General features: G+C 41.6%; 1 protein-coding gene across 1 annotated transcript in view; it reads left to right on the plus strand.

Annotated features, from left to right (window-relative positions):
• Window positions 1–15229, plus strand: part of EXOC4 (exocyst complex component 4) — a gene marked incomplete at both ends in the record, with an annotated part of 395210 nt that overhangs the window by 92926 nt on the left and 287055 nt on the right. The window contains one exon of the mRNA XM_079535213.1: window positions 12069–12214. Coding sequence (XP_079391339.1) covers window positions 12069–12214 — 146 coding nt within the window. The remainder of the gene's footprint in view (window positions 1–12068; window positions 12215–15229) is intronic.

Raw genomic sequence — 15229 nt, forward strand, 5'->3', positions numbered from 1 at the left:
CAGAAGCATACATTTGCTGCTGTAGCATTTTGCTGTTCCTTTGTATAAAAACCCCTTGTGTCTAATTTCATGGGCTGTTTCTCTCTGTTAGGTGCTTTGCTTCTGGGTCACGGTTGTAGATTCAGATGTGGTTGGATCTTCAAGGATTTGGGCAATTAGAAAATGCCATCATGTATTTAAAGAGTCTGAGAAAAGTTTTTTATGAAGTGTGGTGCTGGCTATACAGGGCTGCCTTGGAATGACCTTATTATTAAGGCACTTTGAGAAAGGAGTGAGGTCTAAAAGTCTTCCAGTTAATTTTGACGAACACAGGAAATTATGCTGGTAAGTTCCTCGGTAGGCTTTTCTAAGTGCAACATCGTAGCTGTTCCTGTAGATCTGTTTAAAAGCCTTTCATGTATAATAAATTAACAATACTGGGTTTAACTGCAGCAGGTATTTTTAAGCCTCTTTCAGTTCACGTGATGCTCGTAGGAGAATCATTGTGGGTAATGCCCCCTACTACAGCACCGTGCTATGGGTGGAAGTTTCCGTACTCTTCCTCCTTTTTTCAAGTCGCTCTCACGAAGTTTTTAATTATCTCCATTGATCAGCACAGATCTTTCACTTGCTTCTATTGAATTTCATTGGTGCTTATGTTACTTCTTGAAGGCCGAATCTGCCTCTGCAGCTTGCACTGCTAAATTTCTTTCACACTTTTGGTTGCAAGTAGAATAGTAACCTTCATTGTGCAAGTTTTCCTGGACTTACTTTTCTATCCCATACAGCACTGTTGTTGCAGAGCAGTAGTTACTGCAGCTGCTGTGTAGCTTACTGGAAAAGTTATAGAATCATAAAGTGGTCTGGGTTGAAAAGGACCTCAAAGATCATCCAATTTCGATCCCCCTGCCGTGTGCAGGATCACCAGTCACCAGACCAGGCTGCCCAGAACCACATCTAGCCTTGATATATTCTCCTAAGATTAGGTGGAGTTTGTAATTTAAAAACAAAAACAAAAACAGGCTTGTAGTTAATTTTGAAAATATGTGGTAGTTTGCAATGTAGTCAAATCATTGCATATGTGAAACACGTGGGTCAGTCTGTGTGTAAGACCTAAGGCTTAGGTCTTCAAGACCTAAGAGATCTTGAAGTCCTTTGCTCAGTCCCTGGGATAACCTTGGGTGCAGTTACTCTTCACCAGGATTACAATTTGAATCCCAAGCTGTACGAAGTTCTTACTTGGTAATACTTTGCCATAAAGTCTCTGTTCATGGATCCAATTTAGGTTCATTTCTCTCTTCTGTATGTAACTTCAGGACATATACTGCTAACAGAACTGATGTCTTTGCAAATGAATGGAAATCGGGGGCTGGAATCATAGTTAATTGAAATACATCTCAGGTCAGTGTGAGTATTCAGCACAAAATCCAGAGCAAACAGCACTCACAGAGCAGACATACTAAATTTACTCCCACCAAAGAAGTTTTTATACTCTTTGCCAGTAATAATTGATGGACTGTACCCTGGAGGGAAATAAATCTATGCAAAGTCAAACTTATAGAGAGCCCTTATGTTTATTTGTCAGCATGACACTGTTGTTACAGGGATAAACCAAGCAAACGGAAGAAAATCTGACGGGTTGAGAAATGTTGTCTCCTATTTCTGAACTGAACTCCTGCAGCTTTAGGGCGATAAAACTTTCTGTCTCGTTGTTTGGGATGAGTGACTTGGAGAGCTGGAATTTGCTAAGGAGCTGAGGGCTGGGAGATGTGCAGGTGTTTTGTCAGGAAGGGATCCCAAGGCATTTTTGTTCTGTGCTGTGGGGATATTGCACGTTTTTGTCGAGTGCCTGATTAAGTTTGACATTTGAAAATAGAACTTCACGCAGAAATAAGTACTGTACTTCTGAGTATTTAATTAAGATGTTTAGTTCCTGTCAAGCCTGGTAGTTTCTCTTCCCTGTTAAGGGCAATACGTCTTCAACTGCTGAAATTTCAGAAACCTGTACTTAACCTTTAATCGTCATTCCATTTACATAGAAGTCTGATTAACAACTTTTAAAGTTCAGGAGCTCCAAGTAAATGCAATTAAAGCCCTTTTGGAGTCTGTTATTAAGAGCTGGCATTTAATGAAGACTGAGGGCACACTACTGTTACTATCTGCACTGTAGCAGGATGTCTTAAGCAATTAGTTGAAAGCATGAAATACACGAAGTGTGCTGTATTACGTGAGTTAACACGGATGGTATTTAAACAGCATGTTGCCTTTTCCTCTCTTTGCTGCTGCTGTGTTGTATGTGCCAGTTTGAGTAGCAGAAGCTCGTGTGAGGTGGGTTAAATGTTGCCCTGTTTCTCACATGCATTACAGTTGCACATCTCTTCCATGGGAAGGAGGATGCTCTGAGATGTGAATGTGCAGCAGGCACTAAACATGAGTGAATATGTCCTCTTTCATAGAATCATTAAGGATGGAAAAGGCCACTAAGATCATGCAGTCCAACCATCAACCCATCCCCACCATGCCCTCTAGCCATGTCCCTTAGTGCCGCATCGGCCCTCTTCCTGAACCTTTGTGATTTAAAGATGCTTAGCCTTGCTTCAATTATACACAGAAGTTTCCATCTGTAACTTCCTCCTCTACAAAATGTGCAGAAGCAGTGAAGTTTCACTAAATTATAATTGCACAGCGGTAATCTGCACTCAATTACCTGTTCAACTCTTACACTCCTCCTTGACCTTTTTATATGCTACATGAACAAAATAGAATCCAGTCAAACTGAAAGACAGGGTTTTAAACATGCAGGGAAATGCTTCATTTTGTACAGTCTATGAGGCAGGTGGTAATTATGCCTTTTGGATTAACTTTATTGCTTTTTGGACCATCTTAGAGTACAGTTGGTTACTTACCCATGCTCTACATAGCACTGAACCGTATGAATTTTACAACTTCTCATCAGTCATATCAGAAGGACCAAGCACTAAAGATACACGTGTGCATCTATCTGTATATATATAATGTACCTTTGTACACATATACCTGCCTATGTACTTTTGTGTAGTCATTAAACAATCCTAGGAATTCCGAATTACTGCCTAGAGGCCAATGGGGTTTACTTCTCAGAATTTACAGCTGGATTCCCCTGGCTCCCAAGCATTTTTCAGTCTCTACCCAAGCTGTGTAAATGTGTAGGTCTCACTGATTCCAGTCATAGTCTTGGCAGATGACACATCTGCTTTACTATGGCAACGTACGTCAGCATTGCTTTTCCTTCGAGGAAATGAATAATCTGACTCCTTGTGCCACCCACCTTCATTCTGGTGTTTTGTTTCTTTGTGTGTTTTTTGCTTTGGTGTGGAGGTCTTAACACCAAAGTGAGGAAGCAGCCTCGTTCCTTGGGTTGTTTTTGTGAGCTCAGTCTGTGTTGGCAAAACAGCTGATGTGCCTGGAGAAAACTAAGTGCTGTCCATTTGTTTTATGACCCAGCTATTCAAGTTGACTGTTGGTTGCTGGAACAAATACCAACAGCAAATTTATTTCTCTTTTATTTAAATAAATAAATGAGCAGAACTACTGGGAGAGCTCTAGAAAATGGCAGTCCAGCTGTTGTTCCTTTTGTGTGGGCCAAATGACTGCATTTCAAAGCAAACATCTTAAAACTTCATGCATCAGGAAACTGAGGATGACCTTCACTGTGTACCTTTTTGTGAGCTGGTAGCAGATTGGTGGTTATGGATATTAAAACAACTGAAGTTGGGAAGTAATTGCAAAACCACCTTTGAGGACATGATGCTGAAACAGAGCTCCTGCTTCCATGTGCCTGCTGCACCTTGTGGAAAATAATTTACTTTCTGTAACATGTTTCTCATCAGCTTTTTCTTCTAGCTGCTTATTTTCAGAGCCACAAGTGTAGGCTAGGATGGATGAATCTCCTACTACTGGTGCAGTAGGTGAGCAGGGATGGAGGAGAGATCTGCAAACCCTGTGCAACTTGGTGACGTTTTTCTTGGTGCTTGTAGTAGCAACAGGGTTTCACTTCAGATCTTTTTGATTGGATAATGATATGTCATAGTGCTGTTGATGCATCAAAGGGTTAATTAGTAGAAAACACTGTAGTTTGAATTATGCTGTGTGTTTGATTCTGAACCCATCACTTGCCTGCTAGCTGCACAAGCTGTTACGGCAGTGGAGTGGGAAGATAAAATGAGTGCTGGTCAGCACTGGTTCATTCAAGTGATCTACAGCCTGATGATGGTGGTTCTCTGAAACATACATCAGTATATATTATATCTCAAGTGACTTCAACTTATCTACGCACCAAGTGCAGCCAGAGCCTGTGCTGCTCCTGGGTTGGATGTGAAGTCCTCACACGTTGTCAGAAGTGTATGAAATGCAAAGGTTCTGGCTTTAAACAACCCACAGCAATCCGGGAAGGTGTACAATCCGTTGCCAATTAAAACAGCTTTTAAGAAGTTCTGCGTTTAGAGTAGTTATAAGGTTTGTTCGCTTGCTCCCTGGAGGTAGATGCACGTTCACAGGTCTACAGCAATAGCTGTGCTAATTGACAATTAGCATTGATAATGACTCTAGTAGCACTGGCAGTGATAGTATTATCTAAATAGTTCTGGGGTTATTTTTTACTTTTTTTTTTCCCAAAAATGGAAAGCAGTAAGAATTTCTGCTTCTTGTTCAGTAGTGGAATTGGGCAATGCCTTGAGAGAATTAATTCTTATTATTATGTTTCAGTTAAATTAATTTCATGGGCAACAAGAGGATTAGATAAATCAGGTTGTGCAGCATTAGATGGTATTCATGGCACCTGAAAAGTCGTTTTATTCTTTCTGACTTACCTTCCTGCTTTGCTCTTTGTAGTGTTTGCCATATGTTGCTCCTGTTCTCAGCATGGTACAACTTAAGCAAAAAGCTCAGTGCTCTTAGAATTCAGTCAGCCTATTGTTTGGTGGATTTTCTTGGTTAAATTCAACAGTTACTGCAGCATTTTAATTATTAAAAATTTTATTTCTGCAAATTACTATGTAATTAGATATAGACTGCTCACACTGAGCACCACAGCTTTTCTTGCCTTTTTCTGGCACTTTGCTAATAGTTACATCCAGTCTCCACAGCTTCAGTAATGATTCCATTTTTTATGTTTACAAAGAAGCAGAGTCACAGAATCATAGAATAAAATCACAAAATGGCTTAGAATCATAGAATGGCTTGGGTTGGAAGGGACCTCAGGATCATGAAGCTCCAACCCTCCTGCGGCAGGCAGGGCCACCAACCTCCCCATTTAATACCAGACCAGGCTGCCCAGGGCCTCATCCAACCTGGCCTGGAACACCTCCAGGGATGGACGGGGCATCCACAACCTCTCTGGGCAGCTGTTCCAGCTACCTTTCCACTCTCATAGTAAAGAACTTCCCACTGAGATCCAATCTGAACCTTCCCTCGAGCTTAAAACCATTCCTCCTTGTTCTATCACTATCTATCCTTGTAAAAAGTTGATTCCCCTCCTTTTTATAATCCCCTTTTAGAGAAAGGGGACTTCAGAGGGCACTTCACAGCACTGCATCCTACTGGTTCTACTTTTACTACCCCTGAAGTTGTCTACAGCTCCATATGATCATTTCAGGGATGTTTTTGCCAATGCTTGGCACTGTGGTTTGTTGTCACCAGGCGTCTGTTTGCTTTCCCATTGATCCAGGGGTTGTGTTATAATTTGAACGCTCTCTTCTGTTCTGTTTGTAACTGACTTCTCTCACTGGATTCCTGTTAGGAAATCTGTCTTCCACTTTACAATCTCAGCTTCCTGTTCTTCCTGCTAGCTCCAACTAAAATGTAACTCCAAAGCATTCTTGGAGGCTGATGCAGTGCAGGAGGAGTGCAGTGTGTCAGTGCAGCTGAAATGCCAGCGTTTCTGCAGGTGCTCACTGTGACAGAGCAAGAAGCTGAAAATAGATCTCATTCTGCTGCATGGTGCTGGCAGTTGCAAACGAGAGATACAGTCTCTAATCTGAGAGTGGGATTTGTTTTGTTTTGATTTTTTTTTTTACAGCTTCCTCGGAGCAGAAGTGATGTTTGCAGTTTCGTGCCCAAGAAAGGCGTGGGCAGAAACTTCCTCCAGTGCAAACCTGCTCACAAACACAAACATTAACAGTGGCTGCTTTACTTTCCTCTATCAATGGAGATGGTAATTAAAGGTGCTGTGTAAGAACAGCACTTTGAACATCAATGACTCTGTCATGGAGGAGCTGGAGAGCTGGCACTGAGTGCTCCTGTGCCTTTATTGAGATTCCCAGGCTGTAAGGCCAATTGGAGCTGCTGTGATCCTCTTGTCTGACCTCTGCGTAAAACAAGCCGTGGTACTTTCTTGAGTTAATTCCTGCTTGAAAGAGGGCACATCCTTTAGAAAGCCATCCAGCTTGACTGGGGGAGTGCTTAAAAAAAAAGTAAAATTAAAAAATCAATGACAGAGAATACAATGTAACCTTTGATGTAAGTGGTTAATTATGCTCTGGAAGTGTATGCCGAACTGCTAGTGGAAGTCTGTCCAGCTTCAACTTTCCAACCTTTCAATTTTTTTTTTTTTTTTTTTTTTTAAAGAAATTCATTAGTGAAGATTTTTCTCATCAGTTCTGTGCTCCATGTTACGTGTTGCAGGCTGATCTAGTAACCTCTCAGCCTTCCCTTTGCGAAGCTAACAAGGCCGAGGTTGTGATTTCTCGGTGTGTTCCTCCAAGTTGTGCCTTGCAGCCATTTAATAACTTCCAGGCTTCTTTTGTGCACCCCTGCCCCATTTTTTCCTGTTCTTCCTTTGTAGGAGTGCCTTGGTTTTGTTTGGCCTTCCAAATGTGTGACCTCTTGTGGAGAGAGTGTCAACTTTTACTTCTGACAAACCTCCGTGCTCTGTACATCACTTCCAATTTGCTAATTAGTTTCTATTGTCACAATGGGAACATTTCTGCTGCTGTATATCTTCATTACCAAGTTTTCTCCAGTCACTGCTTTACGTAGTAGTCCTGTAGGTCAAGACTTTCATTCTTTTTCTGTAGGTGCAGAGCTTCTAATTGTTTCTGTTTTAAAAATGAAAGCATTCCAAGCTTAGTCTGTAAGTTAGAAGATTTCTAACCAGACAAAAGAGGTTCTGGAACAATCATTTTGCTTGGAATACAGAAGACAAAAAAGAAAAGAGGAATTAAGATTTCTGGTACTTTGCAAAATCCACTTTTGGTGGCTTCCTCCAATTTCTACTAAGATATTAAGTTGCTTCACTAAGCTGCTGGTTTCTGTTATAGTGGATGCTGTGTTTTCTTCCATTGTTTTGGCTTTTCTGTCGTGTCCTTGGTGAAAATAACTTCACCTGTCTGGGTTTATTTCAAACCAAATTAGTCATCCCTACGAAATGCCGGTTAGCCAAGGTCTGTTTTCTGCAAGTCCTTTTTGCTGGACATGAATTCTGCTATTATTCCGTAATTCTTTTTTAATAGAGTCTTCTGTCATCTCTTCTTTAATTATGTCCCTGATCAATATGAGGTGGAGATGCCAGTAATTACCTGTTCATTCAGTTTACCCTTGTAAAATTCAGGGTATGGTGTTAGTTTTCATTAGATCTTCAAGATCCCCCAAGTACATGAAGGCATAAACTGTGTTCATAGTGTAGAGAGCTTTTCAGGCAGGTTTAAAGGTTATTTCAGTATATCAGAATTCCAGTCCTGCTCTTCTGTTAGATCATGCTGATTGAAGTCTGAGTACGTTATGGCATCCAAAAGAGGGCTGCAAAGATGGGGAAGGGTCTGGAGGGCAATGTGTATGAGGGGCAGCTGAGCCAGGAGTTGGACTCTGTGATCCTTAAGGGTCCCCTCCAACTTGGTACATTCTATGATTTGGTGGCTGCTCTTCAATAACTTCATGCATCAATGTTATTATAGTGAATTGCTATCTCATGGTAATTGCTTACAAGGAACATAGCGAAACGGAGCTTTGAGTGTTATGTTTTCTTCCAAAATTTATCAAAATACAGAAGGGATGTTGTTGGTGTAAATGTCTTGGGATTTGGTTACCTAAAATATCTGTTTTTTGGAGGTCCCATTGCTGCTGTGCCAACCAGAGGTGCTGGAGATGGAATTGTCTCCAAAGATAAGCTGTGAGAGAAAGTGGTGTTTTAGGGATCCTGTTTTGAAGCATGATTTTCAACTGCTCATCCTTCATTATCCACCTTAATTCAGAGATGGTGATGATAGTTCATACCTATGTACAGCTTTTAGTTAATGCAATAGAACTTGCTCTGAATTGAGGCCTCTTATGTAAACCCTCAGAAGAGGCACAAATAAATCACAGAGTCATAGAATCACAAGGTTGGAAAGGACCTATAAGATCATCTGGTCCAACCGTCCACCTGTCACTATTACTACCCACTAAGCTACCAAACCATATCTCGTAGCACCTCATCCAGATGCCTCTTGAACACCACCAGAGATGGTGACATCACCACCTTCCTGGGCAGGCCATTCCAGTGCCTGTCCACTTTCTGAGAGGAAAAGTTTTTCCTTATATCTAATCTAATCTCCCCTGGCGAACTTGTGGCCGTTTCTTCTATCACTCTGTGTCCAGCCATGTTTTATTGCCTGTGTTTTGTCCATAGTCTTGTTCAGCTTCCCACAAGGCTCAACCAAAAACTGAGGTCGTGGACCTGAAGAGGTACAGCACGTGCAGTCAGTGATCAGACACAGAAGCAAACCCTTCCTCCACTGTAGTTCAGAGTGTACTGCAGGCTGCTACCAGGTCAATGTGATAGACAGGCTACATGTACTGATTTGACCTTTCAAAACTGGAGAATTTAATTACGCCTCCAAATCCATACATATTGCCTTTTTAGTACAACATTTATATTAATTTTCTTTTCCAAAGAGCAGCTGGATGAAGAATGCTTTGTTCTCTTGCTTTATTTGTTTGACATCAATATAAATACAGTACAAGGATGACAGAATTCGACCACTGAACAGAAAGTCAAAAGTCCTTGTTACAGATGAATGGGATGTTACAAGCTTTACGGCCACTCATGCATCTTGCTGTATGTCCATGTGATTAATGCCTAACAAGGTTTTTGATTGATGGCTCAGCAACTCCTAACTGGATGTTATGGGACAAAATGCTGAAATCCCTTATTTCATTGTGAAGGCTCTAGTTCACTTGGATAGACAGGAAGATGTCTCTTTTTTTTCCTTCTCTTTTTTTAAAGTGCATTTTTAAATAGCTTGCTGTGCCTTTTAATAAGTACATGGCTGTGCCACAACTGCCACTGGAACATGATACTTAAATTCATCTCTAAGCACTAGCTTGGATAACTTGGACTGCCCACATGGAAGGAAGGAGTAAAGTGAGGCTGATGACGTTGGGCCAAGGGCACGTATTGTATAGAGAAATGAGAAAGTGAATCTTCAGGCTATTTGTGAGGCAAGATTTTAAGACAGTCCCACATACAAGTATTAAGATTGCTTAAATTATAAGGGCTTATAACTCCAGCACGAAGATTAAAACCAAATGCACTGTATGCTGTAGGTGTCTCCTGTCTTAACTTCTCTCCTGCTTGGCTGTGCATTGTAACCGCTCAGCCAAGCTTACACTTAATTACTTCGTTCTGAAGAATTTATGTAACTGTTGAACACGGGGCACTGGAGCAGAAAGACCTTTGATGTGTCTAGCACGGTTTTGCTGCAGTTGGATTTTATAACTTAAAGATGAACTTTGAGAATAGTTACCAAAACCAATGATTTTTGCTGCTCTTGCAGCTTTTAGCTTTTTAGAGACTGATGGTGCCTTGCTCTGCCTGCCTAACATTGCCATAATTTTCTCTTTTTCCTAAAGTGTGGTGGTACCAGAACTGTTCTGAGCATCTTACCACAACTGATCTTTTGTTTCTCAGTTTCCCTTTTAACTGATGGGCAATTCTTTATGTTCCTAGCTGCAAGCTCCTCTTGACTTGTTGTAACTTTTAAGTCTTGTATAGCACATTTCACACCTCCCAGTCCTGGTCATAAAGCAGCATCAAAGTCACGGAACCCATTATGGTAGAATCATAGAATGGTTTGAGTTGGAAGGGACCTTTCAGATCTAGTTCCAACCCCCTTCTATAGGCAGGGACGCCTCCCACCAGACCATGGTGCTGAATAAATTTCGTCTATAACATGAGAACATATTGCTAAATGTTTTTCTTTTTTTTTTTTTTTTTTTTTTTTTTAAACTTGATTAAGTTTGAGGGTTTAATTACATTTTTGTGGTGATTTTAAGGTTGTTAATTCAAGTAGAGGAGATGAAATGCAAATATGCGAGTACAAACGGATTTGGTAAATTACTGTTAAAAATTAGCACGGTGATTATTTTTCCTCCTAACAATGAGCGTGCATTTTAAAAGCTTGTGCTCAAGTAAAGTTTTAATTGAGATGTTTCAGGAGTTGAACTTTCTTTGCATTGGTATTTTTTTGTTTTTTTAAGCAATCCTGAATAATTTCTAATTAGGGAATGATACCATTTGCCTAGATGTTTATTACCAGGCAGTTTGTATAGACGTAGCACTACACTGATGCATTCCTTTCATTACAAATAAATCTCTTTGAAGGGTTCTGACTTGCTAGTTATTAAAATGGAACACTTTACTAATGGCCTCCACATAGGTAAGAGTTTTCTCAACAGCAGTAGTGAATTTGTTCACAGTGTCAAAAGTAAATTATAAGGCGTTTCTATCTGTCTTCAGGCCCAGAAATTAAAAGTGAATGACTTGGAATCTGTTTCTGCTTCTGCACCATGGAGTTGCCTAAACAGCACCAAACATCAGACCATGATTTAAGGCTGCAGAGGCTTCACAAAAGGATCCTGTTCACAATCAGACCCCACACCCTCATACTGAATTTATTGGGCTAGAGGAAAACCAATTTTAAACTAAGTTAGCAGAACTAATGGCTGTGGGTATTTACATTTACAGTGACTAAAAAAAGACACGTGTGGTTCATTTGGGAGCTAATAAAGGGCAATTTTTGCAGCATTTCCAGATTTTTTTCCAACATGCAGCATACGTGACCCATACATCCACACAAACCCACACGTGCATGTTTTATATTAAGATGTACAAATGTGCGTATGTATGGCTGTGAATTTTCTACAAATATAAAAGGAGTTTTTATAACAGAACATATCAATATTGCTGACCTGTACGTTTGTAAGAGCTGTGGCATGTAATCAGTCTAAAAAGGCCAGCCAACAGCCCACCCACCATCTCCCTGCTGCTGCTGGGAATCAAGATGGGGAGGGGGGGGAAATTCACAGAATCATCTACTTTAGAGGGACCTTCGAGAACATCAAATCCAACCATCAACCTGACCAACTCCATCGCCCTGCAAACTGTGTCCCTTAGTGCCACATCCACACATCTCTTAACTAACTCCAGCAATTGGGTTTCCCCCACTTCCTTGGGCAACCCATTGCAATGCTTCATAGAATCACAGAATGGCGTGAGTTGGAAGGGATCTCAAGGATCATGAAGCTTCAACCCCCCCTGCCGCAGGCAGAACCACCAACCTCCCCATTTAATACCAGACCAGGCTGCCCAGGGCCCCATCCAACCTGGCCTTGAACACCTCCTGGGATGGATGGAGCATCCACAATCTCTCTGGGCAGCTGTTCCAGCACCTCACCACTGTTTCTGTGAAGAATTTCCCCTGAATAGAATCGTGCTTGACCGCTCTCTGTGAAGAAATTCTTCCTGATGCTCAATGAACTCCCCTGGTGCACAGTTTCCTCGTGTCCTATTGCTTTTCACATGAGAAAAGAGGCTGTCATCTCAGGTTGAACAGGGTTTTGTAGCAGATTCAGTTGGTTAAGTAATGCAGGGTGGGCTTTTATAAAAAAAAAACAGTGACATTCAGGTCACTAGGATCTCATTTCTGAAAATGGAGCTGGCTTTCTGTTAACTAGAATTTTTGGGATTTTTCATGGTTTTTCTAGTCCTGTAGAGTACTTAAAGATCTTGGCTGTTCCCATTACATTATAATGTTGTTTTATCTCAATTGTTGTGGTCCTCTCCCTTCTGTTTGCAGATGCTCCTGACAGAATACCTGGATATGAAGAACACCCGCACTGCCTCGGAGCCATCCGCTCAGCTCAGCTATGCCAGCTCTGGGAGAGAATTTGCAGCATTCTTTGCGAAGAAGAAGCCCCAAAGGCCTAAAAACCCTTTGTTCAAGTAAGTGCTGGGATGATGTTGAAGCTGTATAATCTTCCTCCGTTGCCTTGAGTATTGTATGAGCTGGCTGATAATTGCAGTTTCACAGTGTAAGTAGGGTGTAAGTTTGGTGATGGAGACTTGATACTCAATGCTGAAGCCTCAGTAAGGTCACTGTTGTGGATTCATTGTTGATTTTTAGAGCTCAGCTCTTTCAAACACATCCCAGTGTTGGGATCCCTTTACCCAAGCTGCTGCAAAGCATGCAGCAATGTATTCTGCCTGTCTTTGTGCACAGTGCGTTCAAGACCTGTGTTAAAGGCAGCGATAAAAGGAACTGGACAAAGAGAATTAAGATAACTATATAATTACTAGATGGACTAAGTGGTTAATCCTATCACTAGCTTCTTTAATTCAGAGTTCAAAGTGAAAAGAAAGAAGTGATCGAGGGGAGACCATAAGAGGATGAAAGGGTAGGTGGACAAGGGAGGGATTCAGGGAACTGGGTTTGATGTGCATGGATGAGGAGTGAGGAAGAATTGTTGGTGAGCAGCTCTGTTAGCAGAGGAGAAACCACCTTGTTAATACACTGAGATTCAGGTGAGCTTTGCTGAATTTTCATCTCATTTACTGACATCCAGTTTTGGTCTCTTGAGGGTTTTGAGGAATTACCAAAATGTGCTGTTTTGACAGCAGGGGCTCTGTGCTGAAAGATCACAGTTTTGATCTGATGCTGCAGCTCTGCTAGCATAACCATGTGTGTGGCTTCCTGAACTCAGAACTGCCAGAATAATCTTTTTAATGACTTTTTTTTTTTCCTGCAATGAAACTGTTCTAAAGCAGTTGCTAAGGGAGCATATAAGTTTAATGGCAGATCTGAGGGAAAGGCAGCAAAGGGAATGGTGCTAGGGAGTACCAGTAGCTTGGGGCAGCAATCTTTCCCCCATGCTCAACTGCAGCAGAAACAGCTTGTCTGATGGGTAGAGTCTGGACTACAAGCTGCTGCAGGACTGTGAGCTGTCTTTCACTGCTCATTAGTTCAGTAGTGAGCCTTATGAGGCTTTGCTCTCCCATGTAGAGTCCAAGTATAAATTAAAAAAAAATATGTGTACTGAGATGTTTGCACGAAGGAGGAGGAATCGGAAGCAAGAGCTTGTGGTTTCCCCATTTAGTTTTCTGGAGATGGGCAACTGGGTGTCTTTAATATACAAAATCCCAAGTTGGAGTAGATCATTACCATGATGGAGAGTTAATGCTCCATCATGAAGTTCCTAAGGAGGAACTTCAGTAATGGGAAAGGCTGAGTGATTGGAAATGGTAGTAATTGGGAACTTTTCATTCTGTGACCTATGTACAGATTGTTCATTGTTGTTTTTTTTTTTCTTCCCAACTATACCTTATATCTATTTTGGCTATCCAGAACTTGCTGGAACTCTTGCAGTGAGGGCCCCTCACTGCAAGAAAGATATTGAGGCCCTGGAACGTGTTCAAAGGAGGGCAACAAAGCTGGTGAGGGGTCTGGAACACAGGCCATATGAGGAGAGGCTGAAGGAGCTGGGAATGTTCAGCCTGGAGAAGAGGAGGCTCAGGGGAGACCTCATTGCTCTCTATAACTTCCTGAAGGGAGGTTGTAGTGAGCTGGGGGTCGGCCTCTTCTCTCGTGTCATTAGTGATAGGACCAGAGGGAATGGCTTCAAGCTACGGCAGGGGAGATTCAGGCTGGACATGAGGAAGTATTACTTTTCAGAAAGGGTGGTCAGGCACTGGAATGGATGCCCAGGGAGGTGGTGGAGTCACCGAGCCTGGGGTTGTTCAAGGAGAGGCTGGATGTTGTGCTGAGGGACATGGTTTAGTGGGAGCTATTGGGAATAGGTGAACGGTTGGGCTGGATGATCTTTTAGGTCTTTTCCAACCTTGGTGATTCTATGATTCTATGATTCTTTGCCCTTTGTGCATGGCTGTATAGCAGCTGTATTCTCATGGTACCTCTAGGCTTCAGTTATAAACCAGTCTTTTGCACTTCCCTCTCACAGGTTTAGCTGTCTATGTAATCTCTTGTTATTAGAAGGTTAAACGTTGCCTGTAGGATGTCAGAGTATCTCCTGCCACCCTGTCAACCCATGGTTATTCCTTCCCACCTGTTTTTTAACATTCCCATTGTTATTTGGGTCAAAATCTTGCTCTTTGAATTTACTCTGTCTTACAGATCTCTACTGGAACAAAATAGGGCTGTTCACATTTTCATTTTATATCTGTTCTTGGGTGTACTTGGGGCATTTAGGCTTGAGGAATAAGGATGCTCTGTTTCACCTACAGCAATTTTAGCGTGTATATTAGTTTGTCAGCAGAGAGTGAAGATAGGTGTAATTGTTTAAAGTGAAGGTGACTAACCTCATAGGAACAGCACGTCTCTTACCACTCGTGGTCCTGTCACCAAGTCATTGCTGGCACTGTGGTGACAGCAGCACTTATTGGGATCTCTTATTTGGTTATCTGTCTTCTGTCAGCTGTCACCATATCTATGGAAATCTCAGTTGAAATGGAATTTCTCAGTCCACTGAGGGACATACATGTTTGATGGAGTGTTATTCTTGTCTTCTCTCTCATCTTCAGTGCTTTTTCACATCAGCTGCAAGGTTCTTTTTGTGCCTTTCCATTAGCTCTGTCCAAATCAGACGAGCCATCCACTTGTCATCAGAATATCTGTGTTTAATTCCTCCCTTCAGAAGTCTCTTAGGGCAGAGCTCCACCTTGTGTTTTCCCTGCAGCTTGATGCAGGTGTTTGTGCTGTGCCCTGTGATAGCTTGTTAGAAGCTAATTTTCTAAATACTGAGTACTTTTGCTAGTTGTGTGCTCACATGTATTGTGTGATGTAGCAGTAGTGGAGAGAGTGAGGACTCTTGAATTGGGTCTCACAATCTGGAAATCAGCATTTGGAAGAGACTTTGAATCATTCCTTATCTCAAAAATAGGTACAGTTCTCGGGGGGGGGGGCGGGGTCTTGATGGGTTTAGTTGTTTAATATTGATTGAGAAA

The sequence above is a fragment of the Tetrao urogallus genome, assembly GCF_951394365.1.
Source record: "Tetrao urogallus genome assembly, chromosome: 1".
NCBI lineage: Eukaryota > Metazoa > Chordata > Aves > Galliformes > Phasianidae > Tetrao > Tetrao urogallus.